The sequence below is a fragment of the Symphalangus syndactylus genome, chromosome 10 (assembly GCF_028878055.3).
Source record: "Symphalangus syndactylus isolate Jambi chromosome 10, NHGRI_mSymSyn1-v2.1_pri, whole genome shotgun sequence".
Taxonomy (NCBI): Eukaryota; Metazoa; Chordata; class Mammalia; order Primates; family Hylobatidae; genus Symphalangus; species Symphalangus syndactylus.
The window spans coordinates 24,843,286-24,869,411 of record NC_072432.2 but is presented as its reverse complement, the minus strand read 5'-3'; the positions used below and the strand labels follow the sequence as shown (position 1 = coordinate 24,869,411).

General features: G+C 36.1%; 1 protein-coding gene and 1 pseudogene across 1 annotated transcript in view; both read right to left on the bottom strand.

Annotated features, from left to right (window-relative positions):
• The window catches only part of MALRD1 (MAM and LDL receptor class A domain containing 1), a 690,246-nt gene that overhangs the window by 211,872 nt on the left and 452,248 nt on the right, over nt 1–26,126 (bottom strand). Inside the window, exons 30-34 of the mRNA XM_063611006.1 lie at nt 18,722–18,850; nt 17,735–17,803; nt 6,783–6,850; nt 5,447–5,518; nt 4,317–4,435 (exon numbers count right to left, since the gene is read on the bottom strand). Of these exons, the coding sequence (XP_063467076.1) occupies nt 4,317–4,435; nt 5,447–5,518; nt 6,783–6,850; nt 17,735–17,803; nt 18,722–18,850 (457 nt within the window). The remainder of the gene's footprint in view (nt 1–4,316; nt 4,436–5,446; nt 5,519–6,782; nt 6,851–17,734; nt 17,804–18,721; nt 18,851–26,126) is intronic.
• LOC134731675 (non-histone chromosomal protein HMG-14-like) lies at nt 20,976–21,255 on the bottom strand (annotated as a pseudogene).

Sequence of the window (26,126 nt, the reverse complement as noted above, 5' to 3'; positions counted from 1 at the left end):
GAAAAAGAGGCAACAATAGATGAAAACGATAAAAAAAACGAATATTCATAGTGTAGATAAATGCTATTATGCAAAACTTTACTATGCTGAAGAAAAATTTTGACAATGAAAGAAAATTAGAATAAGTATATACATTTTTTTAAGTAATGGTAAACATGAAGGGGATATTTCTAGGGCAAGTCAAAGAAAAGAGAGAAAAAGAGAGAAAGCTTTTAAAATAACCTGAGATACATTCATATATCATTAAAAAGTGAGATCCTGCATTACATACACCAGATGGCATTATAGGGATAATGCTGTCTAATTCATTATAAAAGCAAAACATCTAAAGCAAATCAACTTTATGACTAGTGCTGCACTAGCAGTGCTGATGGTCATAATTGTCACTGTGGTTGTGAGTGATTCATGAATGGCAATTGCCACTAAAATTGAAACCAATTATGTAGTAAGTCAAAGTTTGTTCTATTTAGGAAGTTTCAGAACATGACTGTTAGTGAAACAACTAAACATTTTATTAAGAAAAGTACCTGTCTGCTGACAAAGATAATTGCATTTTAGTATTTACGAAAAAAAAAATGTTCACACCATTACTTGAAAATGCAGAGCCTGTAACAATTAATACAAAATTTGGAAATAGAGATCTGGATTATTTTGTATAATTAATTATGAAGGCAACGTATGTCATTATAGAGATGTTATCACACTATCATAAATACTATCTCACAGGTTAGTAGAGACTCTGTAATTTCAAAAAATAATAAAATATCAACTTTGACATTATATAAGAAAAACATATAAAAGATAAAGAAAATATAAAATTAAGAATGTCATTGGTTTTTCTCTATGGAAATTATAAAACAGAAATGATAATTTCTGCATGATAATTCAGAAGACATTTATGGACATTGAAATTGCCGATATATTCAGATTGCCATGTTAATATTGTTAAATTAAATTAGCAGGAGGCCATTAGCCTGAGGTTGTCTCTTTGAGTTTCTGCAAAACAAACTACAACCTAACTTAGTATGTACACAAACTATAATAAAACTTAAGAGTATAACAAACAACAGAGCTTCAGCTAATCATAAGCAGCTGTGTTTCAGCCAGTCACAGGCAGGCAACTAATCACAACATTCCAAAATAAGGCAGATGCCTAGCAGTATAGCCAATCAGGGGATTCCCTAAAGTGCTTCTGTGTTTGGCTCATAAAAACTTGCTCAAACTCAGGCAGAGCTCTCTGAACCTTTTCTGGTTCTGAGTGCTACCTGATTTATAAATCATATCTGCAAAAATAAACTCTGCTAAATTTAATTTGTCTAAATTAACAGTTTGGTGTCAGAAGTGGGATGTGGAGGAAACCTCCCATGACCCTTAGAAGCGCCAAGTGACCAAGCAAAGGTACTTGCTGAGTCCATTATGTCCATTGCTCTCTTGTACCAAGTGAAGGTTGTGGGTGAGTTCTCTCTTAGATTTCAGCTCCTCGAATTTGTGTTTTGAGCTCCCCGATTTTATTTGAACAATTATTCGATATGACTGTGCCCAGGCTCATACTGAACTTCATAACAAAACTGGACTGGATCCAATAGGTAAGGTTACTATATAAAATTGTAGGTTCATCTGTATCCAAGGTATCTAGAACTCCCCAATCTGGAACACCAGCTGATTTCATATGTAAGAACTATGGACCTAGAATCTGTGTTTTTCTACAGAAATGGGTGAACTTTATCAAAGGTAACTTAGAGGCCGGGCGCGGTGGCTCATGCTTGTAATTCCAGCACTTTGGGAGGCTGAGGCGGGCGGATCAAGAGGTCAGGAGATCGAGACCACGGTGAAACCCCGTCTCTATTAAAAATACAAAAAAATTAGCCGGGCGTAGTGGCAGGCGCCTGTAGTCCCAGCTACTCAGAGAGGTTGAGGCAGGAGAATGGCGTGAACCCAGGAGGCGGAGCTTGCAGTGAGCCGAGATTGCGCCACTGCACTCCAGCCTGGGTGATAGAGTGAGACTCCGTCTCAAAAAAAAAAAAAAAAAAAAAAAAAGGTAACTTAGAGTTACATTGGCTACAGCAAGAAAACTCTTTAGAAAAGGTGTGATGCATGTCTTTGTATCTATGGGACTAAAAGGTCCTCCTTGTATTTTAAAACCCAAACTGAGAGATTTCAAACTAGAACCTTGTGCCCTGAGATTTCTGCCTTTATTGTAAACGGCCAGGCTACTGGGAAAGAAATTGCCCCTGTTTTCACCAGCCATCTGATGAATGCACTCACATTGGCCTGGAATGTTTCCCTACTAGAGAAAGTACTTAAGGGCTTGACTCCCAGGACAATAACCAACCAATCTCTCAGATAAAAACGCATATTTCTGTAGTGGGAGTTTCAAGTCAAGCCCCCAAAAGTCTACAGTCTTAATCTATCCAATTGATATTTGGATCATTTTCAGAAAAACTTTTCTTAGAATTAGTTCTGTTTTTTTCTATTCAATCCTGCCTCACTCAGGGGAATTACTCAATCAACTAAAACCCCTCATCTCAAACCCCTGATGACATAAAAAGCCTTACTTTTGTTTTAAGTGCTTGTCATGTCCATCATGTCTTAACTGGGCTTTTAGCTATGCCGTTCTTTCTTGGTTTAGGCAGACTACAGCATTTAAGCCTAAAGTTTAAGCTCTGTGACTTTAAGATGTAAAAATTTAACCCTGTCTTCTGTAGGACCTCATAAATATCATTTTAAAATGCAAGTATAGAGAAAATGATAATGATGAAGGAGAAGGAGAAGAAGAGGGAGGAGAAGAAGGGGAAGGAGAAGAGAAAGAACAAGGAAGAAGGAAGAGGGAGGGAGGGAGGGAGGTAAGCAAGGGACGGAGGGAAGAAGGGAGGGAGGAGATGAGGAGGAGGAAGAAGAGTAGTAGGAGGAAGAAGAGGAGGAAGAGGAGGAGGAGGAGCAGAAGGAGGAGGAGAAGATACTTGAAAATTGAACAAATGAAAAAATCTTAAAAGTTTCCCCACAAATATTAGTAGAATATTTAGTCATCTAGGAAAGCAATCTTGTTCCAAGGACAAGAAAAAGAATTTGACTCCACATCTTTAATAAATTAGTGAGCTTCATATTATCGTACTTGAAACATGGTTTAAATTTTCAAATAAAAGCTATAAGAAATGTTTCTGTCTATATATTTTTGTCTAATCGTCTATATGTTATGTATGTGTGGTATTCTTCTACCACGTTACAGGATTGCCAAAATTAAATTGTAAAAGAGCTCTGTTACATTGGCTTAAAAAAATAAGCACTTGCGTAAATTAGATATTCTTTAAACTCTAAGATAGAAACTAACAAATTATTTTCAAATTTACATGATCTAGGATACTCTTTGGTAAATAAAGGCTAATTAAAGTGTGTGTGTTTGATTAAAGCAGGTACATCTCTAGATTTCTCAACATTAGATATAATTCAGATGCACAACTTTTTCTACCTAGGTTTATTAGTTAAACAAGCTTATGTTATCTCTATGTTACAAAATTTGTCAGCAAGGAAAATAATTTAAGATGATAGCTAATTATTTAATGTCTCAACTTCATAAGAAATCCAAGCATAATCATAAAAACAAATGAATTAAATGGATGTAAGTAATCTAAAATTCCCATGTGAATGATGTCCTTATACTAGCTGGTTTTAACGTTTTTATCAGCAAGAAGAGAAAGTTGGCCATGCACGGTGGCTCACGCCTGTAATCCCAGCTCTTTGGGGGGCCAAGGTGGGCAGATCACGGGGTCAGGAGATCGAGACCATCCTGGCTAACATGGTGAAACCCCATCTCTACTAAACACACACACACACACACAAAAATTAGCCAGGCATGGTGGCGGGTGCCTGTAGTCCCAGCTACTCGGGAGGCTGAGGCAGGAGAATGGCGTGATCCCGGGAGGCAGAGCTTGCAGTGAGCCAAGATCGGGCCACTGTGCTCCAGCCTGGGCGACAGAGTGAGACTCCGTCTCAAAACAAAAAAATAAAAAACAAGAGAAAGTTGAGGCTAAGGGAAATCTGTACAAACAACCATTTAAAGTGACCTACTAAAAAAAAACTTTGTAAGGACATAGATAAAATTTTGCCTCCTCTATAGTTTCTCATTACAGAGACTAAAGGTGGTTTAAACTGTTAGTACACATGTTCTGTGTCATACCAAAAAAAGTGTACTATGAAAAAGCACGTTTCTAGAAATTATGATTCATAGATTTGCCAGTCTACAGAAAGCTGGTGTGATATACCTCAGTTGCTTGCTTCCCAGTGTTCCCTGTAAATTAAGGTCACTAAGAGTTCATTACTTGAATTCATACATGTAACTAAAATTACTAGAAATAATGAGAAAAACCATTCTAAATCCAAGTATATAAAGATGGTAAGCTATGCTTTTGGTAAGAAAAGCTATAAAGTTGTGTTTTTGCTGTTTGTTAAATAAAAAAGATTATTTTTTTTGTCCTAAAGCATAAGAAATGGCTGTTTCAAAATGGGAAGAAGAAAAAAGTATAAAACAAAAACTGAATGGACATAAGGGTACTGTAGATGGAATGGACAGATATTTTATGTGTGATCAAACTGGCTGCAATTAGAAGGGAATTATTTTTAAGTCTTCCAAAAAAAATAAGCATTTATATCAAAAGTACACTGATACAAGAATTTGATCCTCTGTGTTAAAACAACAAGGTTTTCTTGGAGTATTGGTCTGCTTTTAGTAGAAAATTGTGAAAGGCTTTCCTTTTAGATAATTGACCTAGATAACAAATATTCTGTGTTTTATCATTAATTTCCTACACTTCATGCAGTCTGTATAGGATCTTTCATTTCTTAAGAAAAGTGAGTTCTGTTTATTAAATGAACTAAGGTTTTTCTTTCCTATAACTATGTACCCTTCTGTATTTGTCTTTAAATATTTTAATTATCACTCTAGTTAAATGAGTAAGCACTGTTTCACAGTGCCCTGTAATCCTATTTTAATCAAGTATTTAAAACCTCTTATTTTTCATGACTTCCCAAAATCAAAGTCTAAATTAGGATCTTTTGACTTTGAACTAACTTAGGGAGTTTTCCTACAGGCCATAGAAACATCTCAAAAGAATTTTTTTCTTTCTCTTTATTAAAAGAGAGGTGTAAAACTAATTAGGCTTATCTAACATGTTAAATGGCATGGGAAACATTGTAAAATAATCTAAACCTTATTTCAGTTATATTGTATGATATGTTATTAATACATGTTTGAGAAATTATATAAAATTCTAAGGAAACTGATAGTTCTAGTATAATTAGTCATAATTCTAGTTATTACCTTAAATTATTTTATGTTGCAAAAACAAAATTTTCTTGCCAGTTGCACTATAATAAACTGTAATAAGATATTTAAGCCATGGCCATTTTAAGTCTTGTCATCTGTAGATAGTTAATTGTTTTATTCTGTTACTTTCCTGAAAGCCATTACAAACAGCTGTAAGCCTAAAATATTTTGTCTTTGAGGGGATTCATGGAAAGGACTCTAACAAGTACAGGTTTCTGAAAACTTTAAGATCCCATCATTTGACTAGGTAAGAATTATCAGAATTTTAATGAAGAAACTGATTGGCACCTAAATTGCTAACCCAATATCAAGTAGAACAAGAATTAATTGAATGCCAAGGAAATGCTGTTGCAGATTTTCATGGTAAGTCAGCCAGTACTGAAATTGTTAAGATACTGTGTTAGTTAATTTTGCATTGCTATAAAGGAGTACCTTAGGTTGGATAATTTAGAAAAAAAAAAATAAAGAGATTTATTTGGCTCATGGTTCTGCAGGCTGTATAAGCATGGCACCAGTATCTGCTTGGCTTCTGGTGAGGCCTCAGGAAGCTTACAGTCATGACAGAAGGAAAAAGGGGACCTGCTGTATCACATAGTGAGAAAGGAAGCAAGAGAGTGAAGGGGGAGGTCGCAGACACATTTTAACAATGAGTTCTCATGTGGACTCATTACCAGAGGTGGAGCACCATGCTGTTCATGAAGAATCCATCCTCATGACCAAAACGTCTCTCACTAGGTCCCATCTCCAACACTGGGGTTTACCTTTTAACATGAGATTTGGAGGGGACAAACATACAAACCATATCATATATGCAATTTAAGTGAACACAGTAAGATTGACCCAAGTCAAATTATCTATGACAACCTATTTAATAAACAGTGCTATACACCTGAAATGAAGAAACAAATGTGTTATTTAAAATTAAGTAAATTCAATGTTAATTGTACACCCATGGAGGACCCAGATGACCACTTGGTCCTTCCTGAGTCCTTAAATCTTCCATTATTTAAAACCTGGCACTCCATGAATCACTAGGGAAATTTCAAAATGACTTAAATTATGAAAAAAAAATCTTGGAGTGACTAGTCTAAAATTGCTAAAATGGTTTGTAAGCATTTTTTGGTTTGTCAAACCCATAATTCTGGGAAGACAATCAAATCTTTAGGTGTTGCATTTCTACCAATAAACCATGTAAACTTTTACAAATGGATTTCACTCAGTTGCCACCTTCAATGGTGTATCAATGTGTTCTTGTAGTTTGTATGTTTCCTGGTTAGACAGAAGCTTTCCTGTATAGCAAAGCCAATGCTATGACAGTAACTAAGAGGTTATTATAAATGTTTTTCTTTTATGGGGTATTCCTGAAGAAATTTCAAGTGATGGAGGCATTCATTTCACTGGGCAAATCATCAAAACAATTAAATAAGATGTTACAAACACAATGGCACTATGCAAAACTAACTGAATAGACTGGATTGCCTTGGGCAAATGTATTACTGCTGTCCTTGATGGCAATAAGATCCATTCTCCCTGGAAAACACCAATTATGAAATCTTATAAAATAGTCACTGGAAGGCCTTTGCCCATAATAACAGAGCTGCCTGTATCTCCCGTTCTTATAAATGACTAAATATTGCCAAGCTTTAATGTACTATGCCAGAGTATATGTTTACCATGTAAAAAAAAGCCCTTTGTGACCCACCAACTGATGATAACCACATTTTTCATGATCTAGGACATAGAGAATGGGTCTTTTGGAAATGACACTAGAGAAAGACTGTCCCTGAGCCCCACTGGAGGGAATGATGCCAAGCTCTTTTAAGTAGTCATACTGCAGCAAAACTTTATAACCTTCAGTCTTGGCTCCATATCTCTCAACTCAAGAGGACTCCTCCAAGACTGCACATCTTTTGGAGACCTCAAGGCAAAACTGACCAAGGAGATTTCTCTTCAGAAGATGATGACATCCTACATGTGGCCAACTTTCCCCAAAACAAGGATCAAAACTTCTCCCCTCTTTCATTACGAAAACTTTGTCTTTTTTATTTTTTCTCTGTGTTGCTTTTCGGTTTACAAATGGTAACATAATGCCAAAATCAAGATTTCATAGTTGATAACTTTGGTAGAAAACCTAACTGAATGTTGACTATGTCGTGTTAAACCAATATCCCTACATGATCTTAGAGATCCTCTACTTCACCCTAAAACAAAATTTACTGATATTCCAAATGTGACCATTTTCTCATATTGCAGATTTGGTTCTTCTATAGGGTTAGGCTTTTAGATTCACATATTCATATTCCTTGTTTAAAGCTAACAGTAGGCAAAACATATAGTGAGGGTTTTGCAGTTAACTATGCCAGAAATTGAATAGGAACAACAAAAGATAGTTTGGCATTTTGTAGATAAATATATAACTCTAATTGTTGATTGGCTTTAACCATGCTATGATTTGATAATAAAGCCTTGGATAAATTTTACTGCTTTCCTACTAGTGACCCTCAAATCACAAGACATCTTAAAGGGAAATATCTGTTGTGGCCCTTGAAGATATATTTTTGTTTGTAGAGAATTTAAAGATCAGCCATGTGCATAGCAACTCCATGTCTCAAAAAGTGGCCAATGTGGGTTAGGTATTTTAACGGCACCACTCACTCCATAATCAACTGGAAACTGATCATTGATCTATACAATTCAATTTTCACTGTAAAATAAATAAGATTTTTTCTAGCTGTAAATGAGCATCTTTGGGTACAACACTCCTTTCCTGTCTTGGCATAAATATAATAAAGTTATGGTTAGAAATCAGTCTCAAATATTAACTGATATAGCTGACCATACTGCAAAGGCTATGGCTGCCCAGTACATTTCTTTAAATTCTCTTGATAAGGTTGTTTAAAATAGCAAGATTGCTTTGGACTACCTGTTGGCTGAACAGCGGGGAGTATCTGCAATAGCTAACACCTCTTGCTGCACATAGATACATACATGTGGTATAGAAACTAATTTGCAAGAATTCAACAAACAAGCTATTTGGTTAAAACAAGTAGATTCCACTTCTGGTTTACTTTTTGATTTATGTGATGTTAATTCATTTGATTCATAGGGCTCCTGCTATGGAGTAAACTTCAGTGTGTTGGTATTATCCTTCTGATAGTCATCATAGTAGTCTCCCTGGTACACTGTATTCTCTCAAGAGTCTTAAATGCTTGTGTGTAGCCATTCACTATGTTTCACATGGTCTCGCTTTGGTTTGAACAACAAAAACACAAAGAGAACATAATCATTCAGCTGACTCGATGCTGTACCTTGTGAGTTCCATACTGAGACCAAAAATGTCCACTATGATGGTGACAAACAGTAACATCAATGCCCAAGGTTTGTATCAATCTCTCAAGATTGAGAGGCTGACCAGAAAAGGGAATTGTCAAAGTAAATAAGCAAGAGGCCATTACCCTGAAGTCTTCTTTGTACTTTGAGTTCCTAGATGACCAACTGCAACCTAACTTAGTATGGAAATAAACCAAAACCAAATTTAGGAGTATAACAAACAGATAAATTTCAGCAATCACAGGCAGCCAGCTCATCACACCATACCCAAATGAGGCAGATGCCTAGCTATAATCAATCAGATAATTTCTCTACTTTGCTTCTGTTTTTGGCTCATAAAAGCTTGTTGCTCACACTGAAAGGTGGAGCTATCTGAACCACTTTTGGTTCTGAGTGCTGCCCAATTCATGAATTATTCATTGTGCAAATAAACTCTGCTAAATGTAATGTGTCTAACATTCTTCTTTTAATAATGTTTAATTATTAGGATATACTTTGTTAATATACATAATGTAACATAAAGATAATTAGACTAAATTGTTATAATTATACCACTTTGCTTTTCATTGTTCTCTTTTTCTCCAAAGTACTTTTTGCTCAAAGTGGATTGGATATCAAAGAGACCATCTTTGCCACTTGCTGCAAGTGTGTAAATTTATAATTAAAAGACTACTCATCTTCAAAGTTATATAGGGATGGCTTTTTTCAATATTTCTTTAGTCAATTCCAGTGTTTTATTCACTTGGTAGACAAGAAAGCCTTCTTTACCTATCCAGTGTAATATTAAACAGGGTTGTCCAATGAAAACAATGTGAGCCACATATGTAGTTTTAGAATATTTAGTAGCCACATTTTACAAAGTAAAAAAGGTAAGTTTTTAGTAATTTATTTAATCTAATATATCCAAAACGTTATAAATTTCAACATATAATCAATATACAACTTACTAGTACAATATTTTATATTCTTTGTTACTAATTTGAAATCCAGTTTGTAATTTACACATAGAGTACATCTCAATTTTGACTAGCCACATTTCAAGGGCTCAATAGTTCCATGTGGCTAGTTGCTATCACACTGGGCAGTGTAGGTTCAGAAGAAAGTGTTTTCAGTCAGAAAATTTGGTATTCCAACCTACCTGCTCAGTCATCCATGTGACATGGCAAAACTTTTTAACCTTTCTAAAAACATGATATGTTTTACATCACAGTGTTTTAAAAATATTAAATGAGAAAACATACATAAATTCTTTTTTTCACAGTTTCTGACTCTTAGGAAACATTTAATAAATGTCAGTTCTCTTCCTCTAAATCATTCTGAGATTTCTCATTGTGTTTGAAAAAAACTTTTTTATTTATTCAGCATACATCACACATCCATCCATCCATGCTGTGAAAAACTAAAAACACTAATGAAAGCATCTTTATTTCAGTAGTTACATGTAACATTTTATTTAACTCACTCTTCTTCTCCCACCATCATCCAGAAACCCCTACTTTTCTTTTTTTCCTATAGCACTTATCAACAACAAACAAACTATATAAATCTGTTATGAATAATGCTTCATATTGACTTTCTTTCCCCCTTTGCTACAATGTCAGCCACATGATGGCAGAGATCCTTCTCTGATTTATTCAACAGATATTCCAAGCACCTAGAATAGTGCCTCAAAAAATGGGCTTCAAAAAATATTTCTTGGATGAATGAATGATTGAAGAAACATTTTTTTATGATGCCAATGTACATTATTTTACTTTTCTGTCACCCACCTGTGAAAACGCCTCCATTTATTCACATAGGTTTTCAATGTGGTGATTGAAGCATCACAGAATTCCCAGATGTTTTACTTTAACACTCTCAGGATTTATTATTATCATGACTATTTGTACTAATCAACTCCTCTTGAGTATCCAAACACTAACCAGTATTAAACAGAAATTTGTTCTGAATTGGCATCACAATAAATTCCAATGTATTGTTTAAAATTCATATTGAAGAATTTATGTAACATATTCTTTGTTATGTTTCAGTATAACTTGAAAACCTAGTGAAGAGATATTATTATTTATTGTCTTCACTTCTATCTGGTGTACAACTCCCTTGGTATTCTCTAAATAATCAGTTCTAATTCCACACTAGATTTCATATTGTTAGGTTTTTTAACTAGGTTTGATCACATTCATACTTTGTAGGAACCATTTTTCTAAACAACTTTATTTTGAAAATTTTTAAATTTATACCAAAGTAGAAAGAATAGACTAATGAACTCCTACCTACCCCAAACCCAGCTTTAACCATTTTCAACCCATGGTGATATAGTTTGGATATTGGTTCCTGCCTAAATCTCATGCTTAACTGAAATCCCCATTGCTGGAATTGGGGCCTGGTGAGAGGTGCCTGGATCATGGCGGAAGATCCCTCCGTCACAGCTCGGTGCTCTCTTTCTGAGTTCTCTGGAGATCTGGTTATTTAAAAGTGTGTGGCACCTCTTCTCCCTGCCACTCTCTCTTGCTCCTGCTTCCACCATGTGATGTGCCTGCTGCCCCTTCACCATCTGCCATTATTGCAAGCTTCCTAAGGCCTTCCCAGAAGCCAAGTGGATGCTGGCACTATTCTTCCTGTAAAGGCTGTAGAACTGTGAGTCAACTAAATTTCTTTATCAATTACCCAGTCTCAGGTATTTCTTTATAGCAATGCAAGGATGGCCTAATACACATGGTCCGTCTTGCTTTGTCTATATTTCCACCCACATTTTCAATACAACAGAATTATTTGAAAGCAAGCCTGGTATCAAATTGCACCATCTTTAAATACTTCAGTACATATTTTTATCAGATAATGACTTCTTTTTTACTACTGGCATATTACATTTAACTACACTTATCATATCTAACCAATAGAAAATATATTTTATGTAGATATTTACTTAAATACATGTGCACATTTGCATTAGAATATATATATGTATATGGGAATATATATATATATCAACAATATTTTTAGTATCATGATAAAAATGGTTGCACTCGTATGGCACACAAGTGTCAATAGATAAGGATAATTGATGCTCACTTCCAAATAAATGCCTTCTACAGGTGCATCTGATTGACAGCTTTCATCCTAAGTACATGAGAATTTGCATGAGATTGGGCTCATATAGCTGGATAATAAACACAGTCACAGTTCTCTAAAGAGCAATGAGAAATCTAATTTTTGTCCATTATGCTGAGTTCTATTTCTTCCAGTGATAACTGTTCTTTTCCTCTACTTTCTCTTTCATGACACTGGCTGTCTTCAAATGTGAGGTGATTCTTGGTTATTCATGTAAGCTCATGAATGAAAGCCTGTGTTGCTTAGCACGCAATAAAGAATTTCAATAGTCAACATAAAGAACTGTTTTCCCAACAGACTTCTTTTTGATTGGGAGGATGAATAGCAGGTGCTTTGGATGTAGGTTGAGCATGCAGGCAAGTACACTTCTCCGTAGGGCAGGCATTCTCATCCTTGACCACGCACTGGAATCCCATGCAGAATTCTTAAAAATCTTCATGCCCAGGCTACAGCAAAGATCAATTAAATCAGAATCTTTGTGGGTGGGACGCAGCTATTAGCACTTTTATTAAGTCCCTACATGATTCTAATATGCAGCCAAGGTTCAAAAACACTGCCTACTGTGATGATCCTGTGTAACCCCAACTACGACACTGACTCATTTTCAGGCTGTAATTATCTCATGATTATCTTTCTCCAGGCAGATGTCCAAATTTCTTTAGACTGCCCTTCTCTGACTTTACCCTGAGAGAGAAAGCCATTTATGCGAGCAGCTGTGTTTGGAAACAGTGATCATTGGTGGGAAAGGAGAAGCAGGGCCAATTTCCCTATTCCTCCAAGTGGTCTGAGTGAGTTCCCCTGAAGAGTACTTCACAACCTTTCTTAGTATTTGTATTAGTCTGCTAGTGCTGCCATAACAAAATACCAGAGGCTGAGTGACTTAAATGACAGAAATTTATTTCTTCACAGTTCTGAAGGCTGGAAGTCCAAGACCAAGGTGCCAGGAGATCTGATTTGTCCTGAGGCCTCTTTCCTTGGCTTGCAATGACTGTCTTCTTTCTGTGTCCTTATGTGGCCTTGCCTCTGTACTTGAAGATTCCTGGTGTTTCTCCTTCATTTTATGAGGACAACAGTCCTATTGAATTAGGACTCTTATGACCCCATTTAACATTAATTACCTACTTAAGGATCGTATCTCCAAATAGTCACACTAGAATTAGCACTTCAACATAAGAATTCTGGAGGAAGGGGGCACAATTCAGTCCTTACCAGTATTTTTTACTTGGATCTTAGGATATCTGTATATATGTGTAGCTTCTTTGGAAAGACCTATAGTGAACTATTTTTCCTTAATGTAGGATTTCTGATGTTCTTCCTCCATTCATTCTGATCCCATTTGCCTTTTTCCTCTTCCTCCTACTCTACCTCTCCCTCTTCCTCCTCCTCTGCCTCTTTCTCCTTCTTTTTCTCCCCCAGCTCCTCCCTCATCTTCTCCTTTTTCTTGGAATGCCTCAAAAATTTCTTGTCAAACAGTTGAATCTTTAAAAATGTGTTACAAAATAGTCATGATATGTTTTTGTATATGTGTGTGTGTCTGTGCATGAGTGTGTGTGCAAGTATGTCTTTAAATGTATGTGTTTGAGTGCATATGAGTAAGATCAAAGTGGGTCCAAGAATAATGGTCTGGGAATCATGTGAGGGAGTGCTGGCTTTTCTATATCCAACTCCATATCCCTGTCCAACCTTCCCAAGCAAATGAATTCGTAGAAGTAGAGGAGTCTCCCTCTACTCTATCAGAGACCAGGGTGATATAAATCAAGAGTGAAATCGAGGTTTAGTGGCCCTGAATATGAAGGTTAAGGGGATCCAGGCAGAGCTGTATATAAAGAAGGAACATACTACAGTGATGTCCTGGAAAAGGGCTTGGATTCTGATCCATACGCCAGGGCTTCCACTCTGGCTTTGCTACTCATTTTACAGGTTGAGAAAAACCATAATATCTGTGTTCCTCATCTCTGATATCAGAATAATGTCTGTCCTGTCTGCCCATAGGAAGTACAGTTATCATCTGCATAACCTGCAGGACACTATCAACCAAATATCAAACTGAGTTGTATTTATTGAATACTATATGTCTTAAATTGCTATTATACATAGGAGAGCACTAGCTTGCTAAGATTATTTGGGGGTATTTTCTGACCTTGAGTGGTGAGTATAGAAATGCATGATAGTAAGCTTGTATGCTGTTATCAGTCAGCATATTTGATTCCTTAGTAACTTACCAAACATTTAGTTAATTCATATTCTCAGTTCCCAACACAATGAATGGTATTTAGTAAGTACTCAGGAAACACTTAATGCATTAAGTAATCCAAAATACTTCACTGTCAATAAATATAGTAGGGGATAGTTCCAAGTAACCTAAAAAAGTATTTATCAGTGCAATTCAAACATATTTAAATGCTAGAGGAGACGTAACAGTAGCAAAAGATGTGGCACTTGTCTTACTGGAGTTGATAGTCTAATTGTAGAGATGGCCAATTCTATCATTTAAAAGAACATAAAGTTATGAAGGAAGGGAAAAAGAGAGACAGCAGCAGCTTTGTGCCTTATGCCTTCATTAATTCAAGCTACATAAATGTCTCTCTTGCCATTCAATCTTGTATACATTAAGTCTAAACAGTATTAATGTGTAGACCAGAGAGTCGATTGATGTTTGCTGTTTCTCTCTGCAACTTCATCAATGTCTCCAAAAAGGCTCATAAACAGCCCTGTGATGGGAATTGAAAATGGCCCTCTTATGTATCTAATTCTTCATCTTGATAACAATAAGTGCAAAGGTGCATAAATACAATTTTAATTAATAGCTATGTTGTGATGCTTAGAAACAGACCATAGGCTAATTGAATTTGTTGGCCTTCTCATAAAGAATTTTGTTTTTCCCAGAGGGTCAAAATTAATTAATGTCCTTACAATTTATTTAGCATCCCATTATCTCAGAGATGCCTAAACAGTCTCACTCAGCCGTATTAATGTATCAAGAATTATATAATCAGGCTGCTTTGAAGACAGCACTCTGTAAAATATACTGTCTCAAGTAGTGATTAACAAGGAGGGTAATAAAGTATTCTGTCAGAATTTTTTTGTTTTGTTTTGTTTTTTTAGAATGTTGAATATAGGCCCCCAATTTCTTCTGGCTTAGAGGGTAAAAGATTCAGTGCTGAAAGATTCACTGTTAGTCTCATGAGGTTCCCTTTGTAGGTGGCCTGCCCTTTCTTTTTAGCTACGTTTAACATTTTTTCTTTCATTTTGACCTTGGGAAATGTGATTATTATGCTCAGGTGTGGTGGCTCATACCTGTAATCCCAGCACTTTGGGAGGCCGAGGCAGGCAGATCACTTGAGGTCAGGAGTTCCAGACCAGCCTGGCCAACATGGCAACACCCTATCTCTACTAAAAATAGAACAATTAGCTAGGTGTGGTGGTAGACACTTGTAATCCCAGCTACTAAGGACAGGCAGGAGAACTGCTTGAACCTGGAAGGCGGAGGTTGCAGTGAGCTGAGATTGTGCCACTGCACTCCAGCCTGGGTGACAGAGCAAGACTCTATCTCACAAAAAAAAAAAAAAAAAAAAGTGATGATTATGTGTCTTGTGGATGATCTTCATGTGTAATATCTTGCAGGGGTTCTCTTCATTTCCTGAATTTGAATGTTGGCCTCTTTAGTGAGGTTGGCAAAGTTTTTATTAACAATATCCAGAAAGCAAATTTTCAAGTTGCTTGCTTTCTCCCTGTCTCTTTCAAGGATACCAGTGATTCATAGATTTGGCCTCTTAACATAATCCCATATTTCTCAGAGAATTTTTTCATTCCTTTTTATTCTTTTTTCTTTATTTTTGTCTATGTTATTTCAGTAAGCTAGTCTTCAAGCTCTGTGATTCTTTCCTGAACTTGTTCTATTCTGGTGCTAATACTTCTGATTACATTGTAAAATTCTTGTAGTGTGTTTTTCAGCTCCATTAGGTAAGTTAGGTTATTTTTTTATACTGAGTATTTCATCTGTCAGCTCCTACATAACTTAATTGTTATTCTTAGCTTCTTTGGATTGGGTTTCAATGTCCTCCTGAATCTCAATAATATTTGTTCCTACCCATATTCTGAATTCTATGTGTGCCATTTCAGCCATCTCACCTGATTAAGAACCCTTGCTGGAGAATTAGCATGGTCCTTTGGAGAACAGAAGACACTCTGGCCATTTGAGTTGCCAGAGTTCTCTCACTGGTTCTTTCTTATTCCTGTGTGCAAATGTTCCTTTAACTTCAGTGTAGATTGAGTACGGTCATCAGAATTCTTTTCTGAATGTTTCCAGAGGGCTGAGGCTTTGTTCAGAGTCTTCATTTGTAGCTGACTTCTTGCCTTTGGTTTGATGGAGGGTATGTTAGCAAAGTACTTTGGTGTTGAAGATTTGGGGTGTAATCCAGCCAGCATGTGGTGCTAAGTGCAGTGGTCAGTAGGTAGGCTCTTAATCATGTGGCTCCTCTATATTTCCTCACAGTTGCAGCTGTGCTCCCTCTTAATGCTCTGAATGTGTGTGCTCCTCTTCCACCTGAGTGCTGGCTGCAGTTTACGGGCTTGAATTTGTCCAAGGTTTTACTGTTTCGTGGGTGACTATTAAATGCCCTACTTAGAACATCTTGTGGGGAAAATGGTGATTTCACACGTTTTAGAGTCTTCCATTGAAATTAATTCCTTACACTCAGTATTTTTAAAAATACACTTTTTTCGTGTTTTTTTTTTTTTTTTTTTTTTTTTTTTTTTTTGAGACGAGTCTCACTCTGTCGCCCAGGCTGGAGTGCAGTGGCGCAATCTCAGCTCACTGCAACCTCCACCTGCCAGGTTCAAGCAATTCTCTGCCTCAGCCTCCTGAGTAGCTGGGATTACAGGCGTCCACCACCAGGCCCGGCTAATTTTTTTTTTTTTTTTTTTTTTTTAGTAGAGATGGGGTTTCACCATGTTGGCCAGGCTGGTCTTGAACTCCTGACCTTGTGATCCACCCGCATCAGCCTCCCAAAGTGCTGGGACTACAGGTGTGAGCCACTGCGCCTGGCCGCTGAATTTAAAAGAAGCTAGAAATAACACTAGAAAGTGTTACTCAGTGCACTATAAGTTTTATTTGAGAATGTACATACTGTGAAAGAAATACACGATATTTTATAAAATTAATACTATAATTCTATGGTATTAGTAATAAAGTCTTAAGATGTGTTGATTGTTTTGACTTTTTAAAAATACTTTCATTTAAAATTAAAATAAGAAATGAACCTTGAAGACATTATGGTAAGTGACATAAGACAGTCACAGAAAAGAAAAATACTATATGACTCCACTTATATGAGGTACCTAGAATAGAAATGAAAGATCTTTTATAGAGATGGAAAGGAGAAGGGTAGTTACCATGGTGTAGGGGAAGGGGTAAATGGAGTGTTACTCTTTAATTAGTACTGTTTTAGTTTTTTTGAATGAAAACAGTTCTAGAGATGGATGGTGGCAGTGGTCGCACAACAATACAAATGTACTTAATGCCATTAAATTATACATTTTAAATGGTTAAAATGGTAAATTTTTTATTGTGTATTTTTTACCACAGCTTTTTAAACTTTAAAAATATATTAAAAATTTTAAATAGAAAATGAGCCCACTGGAAGCATCAGTATAAGATCCTAAGAAATAAAAAATTAAATTGAGCTATAAAATAAAAATGTAAATATGCTTGTGTGGTAGTTTGTCTCCAGAAAGGTCACCCTACAACCTTCTCTACATTTGATGTGGGATGTTTTCCCATTGAAAGTCTAGTCTAGACTTTGTTTTCCCATTGAAAGTCTAGTCTAGACTTTGTTATTCGCTTGCCCATTAGCAGGAATCAGGTATGGCATTATGGAACATCTGAGGCTAAATCAAAGTAACTGTTACTATTTTTCCTGAGGATCGGGGGACACTTTCTAGTAAAAGCCAGCCCTGTGTACAATGGCTTACCACCCTGTGACTGCCATGTTATATAAAACCCAAGCCACATGGAGTACTCTGGAGGATGAGACACCATCTCTAGTAAGACAGAGAGACCAAAGAGTATCAAGAGAAGAAGTCATCTTGGATGTGATTATCCAGTTCCACCCTATCAGTTCGACTCAGGCCATCAGAGACAAACTGCCCAGAAGAGCCCTTCCTGAATTACTGACCCCAAAAATTGTGAGCAAAATGTAACAGTGGCCTAGGCCACTAACTTCTGGGGTAGCTTGTTAGGCAGCAAATGGTAACTGCAACAGGTAGCTGGTATGGTATCAATATTCTCCAGGAAAGGTAAGATATATGGAAAAAAGATCCTTTTTTTTCCAATACGATATATGGAAAAAAATCATTTGAATTTAAATATCTGCTCATATTTTAAAATTATATACTTAGTTTTATATATATAAGTTTTAAAACGCTGCTTGAACTAAAGCTTGAATAAAAATCCAATGGGGCCCATCCAGTCCTCTTTCTCTGGTGCAATGTAATTGATAAAATTAATTACTAAACTGGTATTTATTAAAAGTGCTCATTTTCAGCCGCGTATACAAAATCAACACTTTTTTGGGAAAAAAAGTTGAAAAAAAAAAAAAAAAAAACGAAGACCAATAAAGTAAAGCACATTGCTACTGCGGTTCCTAGAAACTTTAATTCTAACCATACACACAGTGTGCCTAATTACAGAATGGGATTATTTTTCGGTAAAATGATTTTCTATAGACTTGTTACAGTTCTCAGTATAGGGGTAAAGAATATGAAAGGGCTGCCATTTGCATTTGTATTTGATACTTGTATACACATTTGGGGAAATATTTGGGCTATTCTAAATCTACTCTAGCTCATGAAAATAATATTTCTTCTCCATCATCAGTGCCAATATGCCAATATCTAACTCTACTCATAAAGGAAAATCTCTGCTGAACTGGCTGCCACACAGCAGATAGATAAACTTACCACAGTGAGCTTCATCAGACCTATCAAAGCAGTCTGGCTTATAGTCACAAACAAGGTGGGATGCAATGCACTTCTTGTCCCGGCACAAAAAATCAGTGGTTTCTGGACAAATCTCAGAGATCTCTCCCACTAGGGAAAAACAAAAAAACAAAAGCAGTATTTAGTCAATATTTTCATTAGACTTGAAGATTACTCTTAAGTATTTTATAGATTTCACACTAGTAAGCAAGTTAAGGATTTCAACAGTTGCCTAAGGTGGACTTCCCCAACTTCCTCTTTCTCAGTCCCGCCTTCAATGGTTCAGCAAGTTATATAGATTCTACTTCAGAAATACCTTTTATGTACTTTGATGGTGCTGAAAATCTCCTTGCCCATGATTCTCATGGATGAGACACTCAAATTTGTGGCCCACAAGTACCTAGAACCTGGTAAAAGGTGTGTGCAGCCTGCCACCAAATCCTGCTCGTTGACAGCATGCACCGATGAGATTTCCTGGCCACTTGTGTTGCTCATAATGCCCCTGGTGACCTGAGTCTATAGCACAGACGCTAATTTTAGTGATATGTTCCTGTCTTGACTGACAATTTTACATAAAGAAGATGTTAACTTTATTGGTTAAAGCAACTGTCTATTTCTACTGAATTTTCACATGAACATACTGGCTGGTGGAGGTTTCATACTCTAAATTTTATTTTGCTTTTTCTGACTCCCATGGGGCAAGATTTTCCTTTTTTATACACATAATTAAAGTGTCCATTGACAAGTACAGAGAACACATTTTATGCAAATTTTTTTGTAGATGAAAAAGTATGGACAGTGTTTAATACTCATCCTCGTATAAAAAGTCAAGCCAGCAGACATTGTCAGAAAATTAATTGGCAGCAGACTTTAGGAAATGAAGGTGTGTGTTTTTTTCTCTTTTTCTAAAACAAAATAGCATGTATTGTGTCTTTTGCGTGATGATCTGAATTTGATAGCAGTCTAATTTTCATTCTTAAGTCAATTTTTCTGCCCTGAGTACAGTCCTGCTACCTCAGTTAGTGTTGTTTTCATTTGCCATTTCCCTCACCCACCTCAGCCTCCCTTCACTGCACCCCCACTCTACCTTCACCCCCCTAACCCTGCCACCCCCACCCCCCGCCCCACTTGGCTTCTTCTGTTTACATCAGTTTTAAAGAGAGGTATGACTGTTTACATCAGTTTTAACAAGAGGTATGCCTGTACTCGCTTGTGCAGAAAACATGGTTCCAGATTTAATCGACCGGGTTTATGTCCCTTCACATGGTTTTTAAGATTATTTAAATGTCTAATGTATTTTATTGTAACAGACATTGTTTTGCCAACATTGCCTATTTCCGTGGCACATCACAACCTAATTTAAAAAGAAAAATCAAACATTTTAAATGGACAAAGGAAAAAAAGATAAAAAGATATTTTTTCTTTCATAATTGAGATTGTATTGGTTGAGGATCAGTACAGACATTTCAATATGTACACAATTCTTATCACATGTACCAAAAATCTAAAAACCTATATACTGTATTTCTTTTTTAAAGTGATTCCAGTGACTTTCCAGCTCAAAATTTGGAAGCAAATTTTCCTTAAGAGGCTATCAAGTACCAGTATCTTCACATGTTAAGCTGTTACCTACATCCCACCAATTTACAGCTGAATAGCATGTATACTACATATTCAAATTTTTGAACTTTCACAGCACAGTAACAAAGTTATTAGGAAAAGAGGACTATCACAACCAAAGAGGCTAGAGAGCGCCCACAATTCTGACAGGGAGAGCCACGATCAAGGAGTAGTTTTCTTTAGGAAACGATTCTACTACAAAACAACATGAGAATAGAAGTAATTTAAAATGTTAAGGACATTAGGTTCAGGATTGTGACTCCATATTGCCATTTAATATGCTTTGTATTATAAGATATAAAAACTAACCCCCATCTATGGAATGTTAAGCTGACACCCAAGACCGTCAAAGCATCCCATAATTCAATATCCCACACTATTCTCTGGTTGTACCAAAAAATAAACAACCAGCGAATGGTTTCACCTCTTAAAAAAAACCATTTACACTTAAAACATAGGATGAGATGGGATTCCCTTCTTCTTAAAAATGTTTCTGGAGCTGCTACTAAACAACTTGCATTTACAAAATAGTTGATAAAAATATTCCCCTGGATTGTACAAGAAAGGAGACAGGGACCACTGATAAGACATGGTGCGTAGTATTAATCAGACTTGGCTACTTTCCTGCTTCATCAGAGGCGGGACTCTCCTCAGTTTTCGTTTCCCTGTTTGCTGCAGGTAACTCCACTTTCTTAGCCGCTTAGGCCTGTTTTCCCTTTGCTCCCCTTTTCCCTTTTGTTTGTGCTTTTTTGTCTGAAGATGTATCCTTCGCTGCTGCTTTTTTCGGCTTCACCTCCACTTTTGCAGGACCAGGTTTACCTGACAACAGCGCCGACCTCCTGTTAGGCTCTTCCTTTGGCGGCCCCTTCAGCGGAGCTGACCTTCCTCTTGGGCATTCTGGCTCCGGAAGGGCGCGTGCGCGGTGCCTGGCGCTGCCGCTCCTCCAGCCCTTTGAGCTGCTGAGACCCCTGGCGGGGGATGGTGGGAGAACCGGATGGAACCGAATTGGGAGCCCGCCTTCTCCTCCTCACCACTAACTTTTTTCAGTACACGGGATCTTAATAACCCATGTAATATCCCACACTACTTCTTAGAAAATGCAAAGTATTCTTAACAAAAATCCTAACTCTGCAGGAAGGTCATTCATGACATTTGACTTCTTTGCATGGCCACACACCTTTCCATCCTTGCACAGGTGGGGACTGAGGCTGATCATTACCTAGTACATAAATCCAAACCCCCAATGAAGACATTAAAAATCCATTGTCGTTGGTTCCAGCTTAGTTTTCCAGGCTCATTTTCTGTGACTCTGAAGTAACTGCAATTGGTCTATATCCTATGACTGAAGGTTTCACAAATCTGTCCCTGGCTCTTCGTTTTTTCATGCACTCACAGGAGCTACTTCCTGTCTGCCCTGACTATTCCCTCCAGAGCCCCAGGTGCCCGCTGCCCAAACTTATGATTCAATGAAATGACTTCTCTCTCTCTCTTTTGTCTTGCCTTCTCACTGCCATCTTTGCCCCAGGTGAGACACGTCTGTTTCATGCCACCTAAGTACCCTTTTATTCCGATATTACAATGAGTATCATCATATATAAGAGCTATTTATACATGGCTGGCTGTATAAACAGCCAGACTCCAAGCTCCTTGGAACCAGAAGTTTTTATCGTGTTCTCTTGGGCCTCACATAGAACCTGATATATAGTTGGCTCTTTATAAATCTTGGTTACCATAATTTCAGAAACAATGGTTTCATCTAAAGGGGGCTTAGAAAAGTGAACTGACATAGAATTTTTAGAGGAATTGTTATATTTAAATATTATTTAGTCAGATATGTAGTCAAATTATAATACTTCACAGATTCATAGTGACTTATATTAAAGGTTTACAATTTTTTTATCAACTTCCACAAATTAAATAAAATTCAGCAGTTCCTTTGTTACATAGGTGATTATAGGTTCAGAGGTGATGTACCTGAGGTGGAGGTAATTTACTAACAATTAGGCAGTACTTCCACGAATAAAAAGAAATACAACTCTACAGACTTGACTAAAAGTGCATATCCAGAGTCTTTGGATTATGCCCATAATACAATAGCTAAAACCTGTATGATATCCAAAAACAATTTACCAGTAAAATTTGGTGTATACAAATACGAAGACTGAAGAAAGAACATCTAAGACAACAGCAAATGGTCCAATTACGGGCATTAACAAGATGAAGACTTAAAGGTCATGTTTACTGGGTAGTTTAGGAACTTTGCCACATAATTTTAATTAACACTAGTGAGAATTTACAGTTAACCCTAGGGCAGTATGTGGACATTTTTTCCATATGCAAGTCTATGCATTTGAGATTATTTTTCCATGCCATAGGATGTAAAGCCATATAATTACTCCACAGGGGAAATGTGCTTTGACGTCACTCTAAATAGTTGGTTCTTTGGTTTTTATTTTTAAAAAATGGCTAAAATAGGCTACATCTCTAAATAAGGCTTATTTTCTTTGATAATATAGAATAGCAAAGCCATGAAGAGAAATAAAGTGATGCTTTGAATTGCAGTAAACTGAACAATGACTAGAATATCTATGAAATATTAGGTGTCCAAAGAAAAAAAAAAACAAATAAAAAACAGCCTCACATATCTTTTTTAAAAATACAGTAAATTGAAAAGATTGATTTTTTTAATGAAAGACTATTTTGCATGTGTTTAGCCATTTTATATTTTTTATTCAGCCAAAATGGTAATGATAAAGGCAATAACTATTCACCTGGTTGTCAAATATATGAAATGAAAGATATCTCACATATTCTATATTTGATGATACAAGAATGGATAGAACATTGGTGCTCACAATAAAAGTTGAAAATAACCTGGCCAGCAGATTATGGCATATGAAAAAACTAGAATATTTATTTTGCTAGTAAAAGACTGACAAATAGAGATCTAAAGACCTAACTAAAGCATGAGAAACTGGAAGATCCTATGAAGGCCGTGGAAAATAATGCAGCCATAAGAAAAGAAAATTTAATCCAGTAAGAACATAAGGTATATGTAGGACTAATCTACTGTAGATCTAAACAAACTCTCACCAACCTGAAAGTGACATCAATTGAAAACTAGTTTCATTTTACTTTGAAACAGAACTTACAAATCCTCGATCCTATAAATTTCAATTTGGATTAAAATCATTTTGTACACAGAGCTCATTACACTGAACTAGATATAATCATTCTATAGATAATATTTATGAAGAAACACTTGTTGTTTTAGTACTTTCTTAAGCTGATATGCTCTGAGATTCCAGACGGCAAGTTTCATATGGACATGCATTTCTAAGCACCTTTATTTTTCATGTAACCACATGAAGAATATTAAAATGGGCATAATCCCTGCTTTTGAAGACCATGTTATTTAGTTGACAAATCCACATATTCAGCTTTGGAATCAACTGGAAAGAAACAATTAGGGTTTCTAAGGCTGCTATATATGTATGGAAGACCTAGTGAAATTCCAAGTAAAAGAGAACTTTCCCATGGAATACAGTGAGTCAGGAAACATATCTAAGAAAAGTCCTAAGCAAGTAAACATCTAGATGCATTGAAGGCATGAAAGGAGCTTAGATCACAACAAAGAATTTTAACTATCAAAGACTCAAAGATGTTCATGAGTGAGCAGGAGTTAAAAAAACTGATCAGACTTACAAAGGTATGTTGTTCTGTGAAGTATTGGAGAAACTACGTCTTTTGGTTCTGAAAATGCAGACTGACATTTGATTTAATGCGATAAACGGAAACCTCTGAGCTTCTAAAACATATTTTATTATGATAAGAGTTTAAATACATAATAATGTAGAAAAAAAACAAAAAACAATCTCTCCTTCTTTACACAATGTCTTTAACATTTTGTCGCATTTTTCTTTTTAAATATTTTTGTAACTAGGTTAAATACTTGTAATGATAACATATACACAATATTTTCTGTACCTTTTTATATTTATCATATCATATTTTGTCTGATTTTCACAGTCATCACTATTATCTATAAAATATAAAGAAAACTGAATATACCCCTAATTTAGTTAACTATTCCATTATTATTCATTATAGAGTTGTTTCATTATTTTACATTTAAACAAAACTATATTTAGCTTCTTCATAATTGGAAGTAGTTATGTAAGACAGACTCCTAACACGCCATTATTGGGTATAAAAATGTGTCGATGGATTTGTGTCTTTTAGGGCCTTTGATATCTATCAATAAAATTAATTGCTTTTTTAAAAAGCTACACTGATTTATTATTTTTTTATATATATATATATATATATATATTTTTTTTTTTTTTTTTTTTTTTTTTTTTTTTTTTTTGAGACAGAGTCTTCCTCTGTCGCCCAGGCTGGAGTGCAGTGGTGCGATCTGGGCTCACTGCAAGCTGCAAGCTCCACCTCCTGGGTTCACGCCATCTCCTGCCTCAGCCTCCTGAGTAGCTGGGACTACAGGCACCCGCCACCACGCCCAGCTAATTTTTTGTATTTTTAGTAGACACTGCGTTTCACCCTGTTAGCCAGAATGGTCTCGATCTCCTGACCTTGTGATCTGCCCGCCTCAGCCTCCCAAAGTGCTGGGATTACAGGTGTGAGCCACCGTGCCTGGCCTTCTTTATTATTTTAAAAATATTTTTAATTTTCATAGGTTTAGGGGTGGAAATGGTTTTGGTTACATGATGAATTGTATAGTGATAAAGTCTAGGATTTTAGTGCAATTATAATACAAATAGAGTACGTACATTATACTCATCAGGTAGTTTTTCATCCCTCGACCTACTCTCTCAGCCTCCCTCTTTCTGAGTTTCCAATGTTCTTTATACCACTCTGTGTACCACTCCATATATCCACAGCTTAGCTCCAACTTTTAAGTGAGAACATGCAGTATTTGGTTTTCCATTCCTGAGTTACTTCGCTTAGGACAGTGGCTTCCAGTTCCAACCAAGTTGCTGCAAAAGACCTTATTTCATTATTTTGTATGGTTGAGTAGTATTTAATGGTGTATATATACCACATTTTCCTTATCCATTCATGGGTTGATGAGCTCTTAGGTTGATTCCGTATCTTTGCAATTGTGAATTGTGCTGTTGATAAAAGCACACGTGGAGGTATCTTTTGTAAATAACGCCTTCTTTTCCTTTGGGTAGATACCCAGTAATGGGATTGCTGGATCAAATGGTACATCTACCTTTAGTACTTTGAGAAATCTCCACATTGTTTTCCGTAGAGGTTGTATTAGTTTACATTCCCAACAGCAGTGTATAAATGTTCCCTTTTAACAATATCTCTGCCAATATATACTATTATGCTTTTAGAAAGTATTTTCAAATGTTTCCAGTGAGTGGGAAGCATATTCTATAGCTTCATTAATTTTTCTGTAGTCCAATTTGTAATATAAAATTAATATTTTAAAAAACTGTTGCTATTTTGCCATGAATTATAAAAATAACCTCATGAAAACCCCATAAATCAATTTTCTGCAAATAATACTTCTTATTTAAGACAAACTTTATGCTAATTGCATATTGTCTAATAGTAAATTTATTCTTTAAAAAACCGAAAACTGACACAAGCACTCTCTTTTTCATGTTCACATACAAGTAAATACGCATGAACATCTGGGTGCATTAATTAAAACAGAAATATTAAAATGCATTTTAGTAGCTAGAAAACTTTTATTTATTTTTATAATTTCAATTTTATTTTAGTTTCACAGGGTACA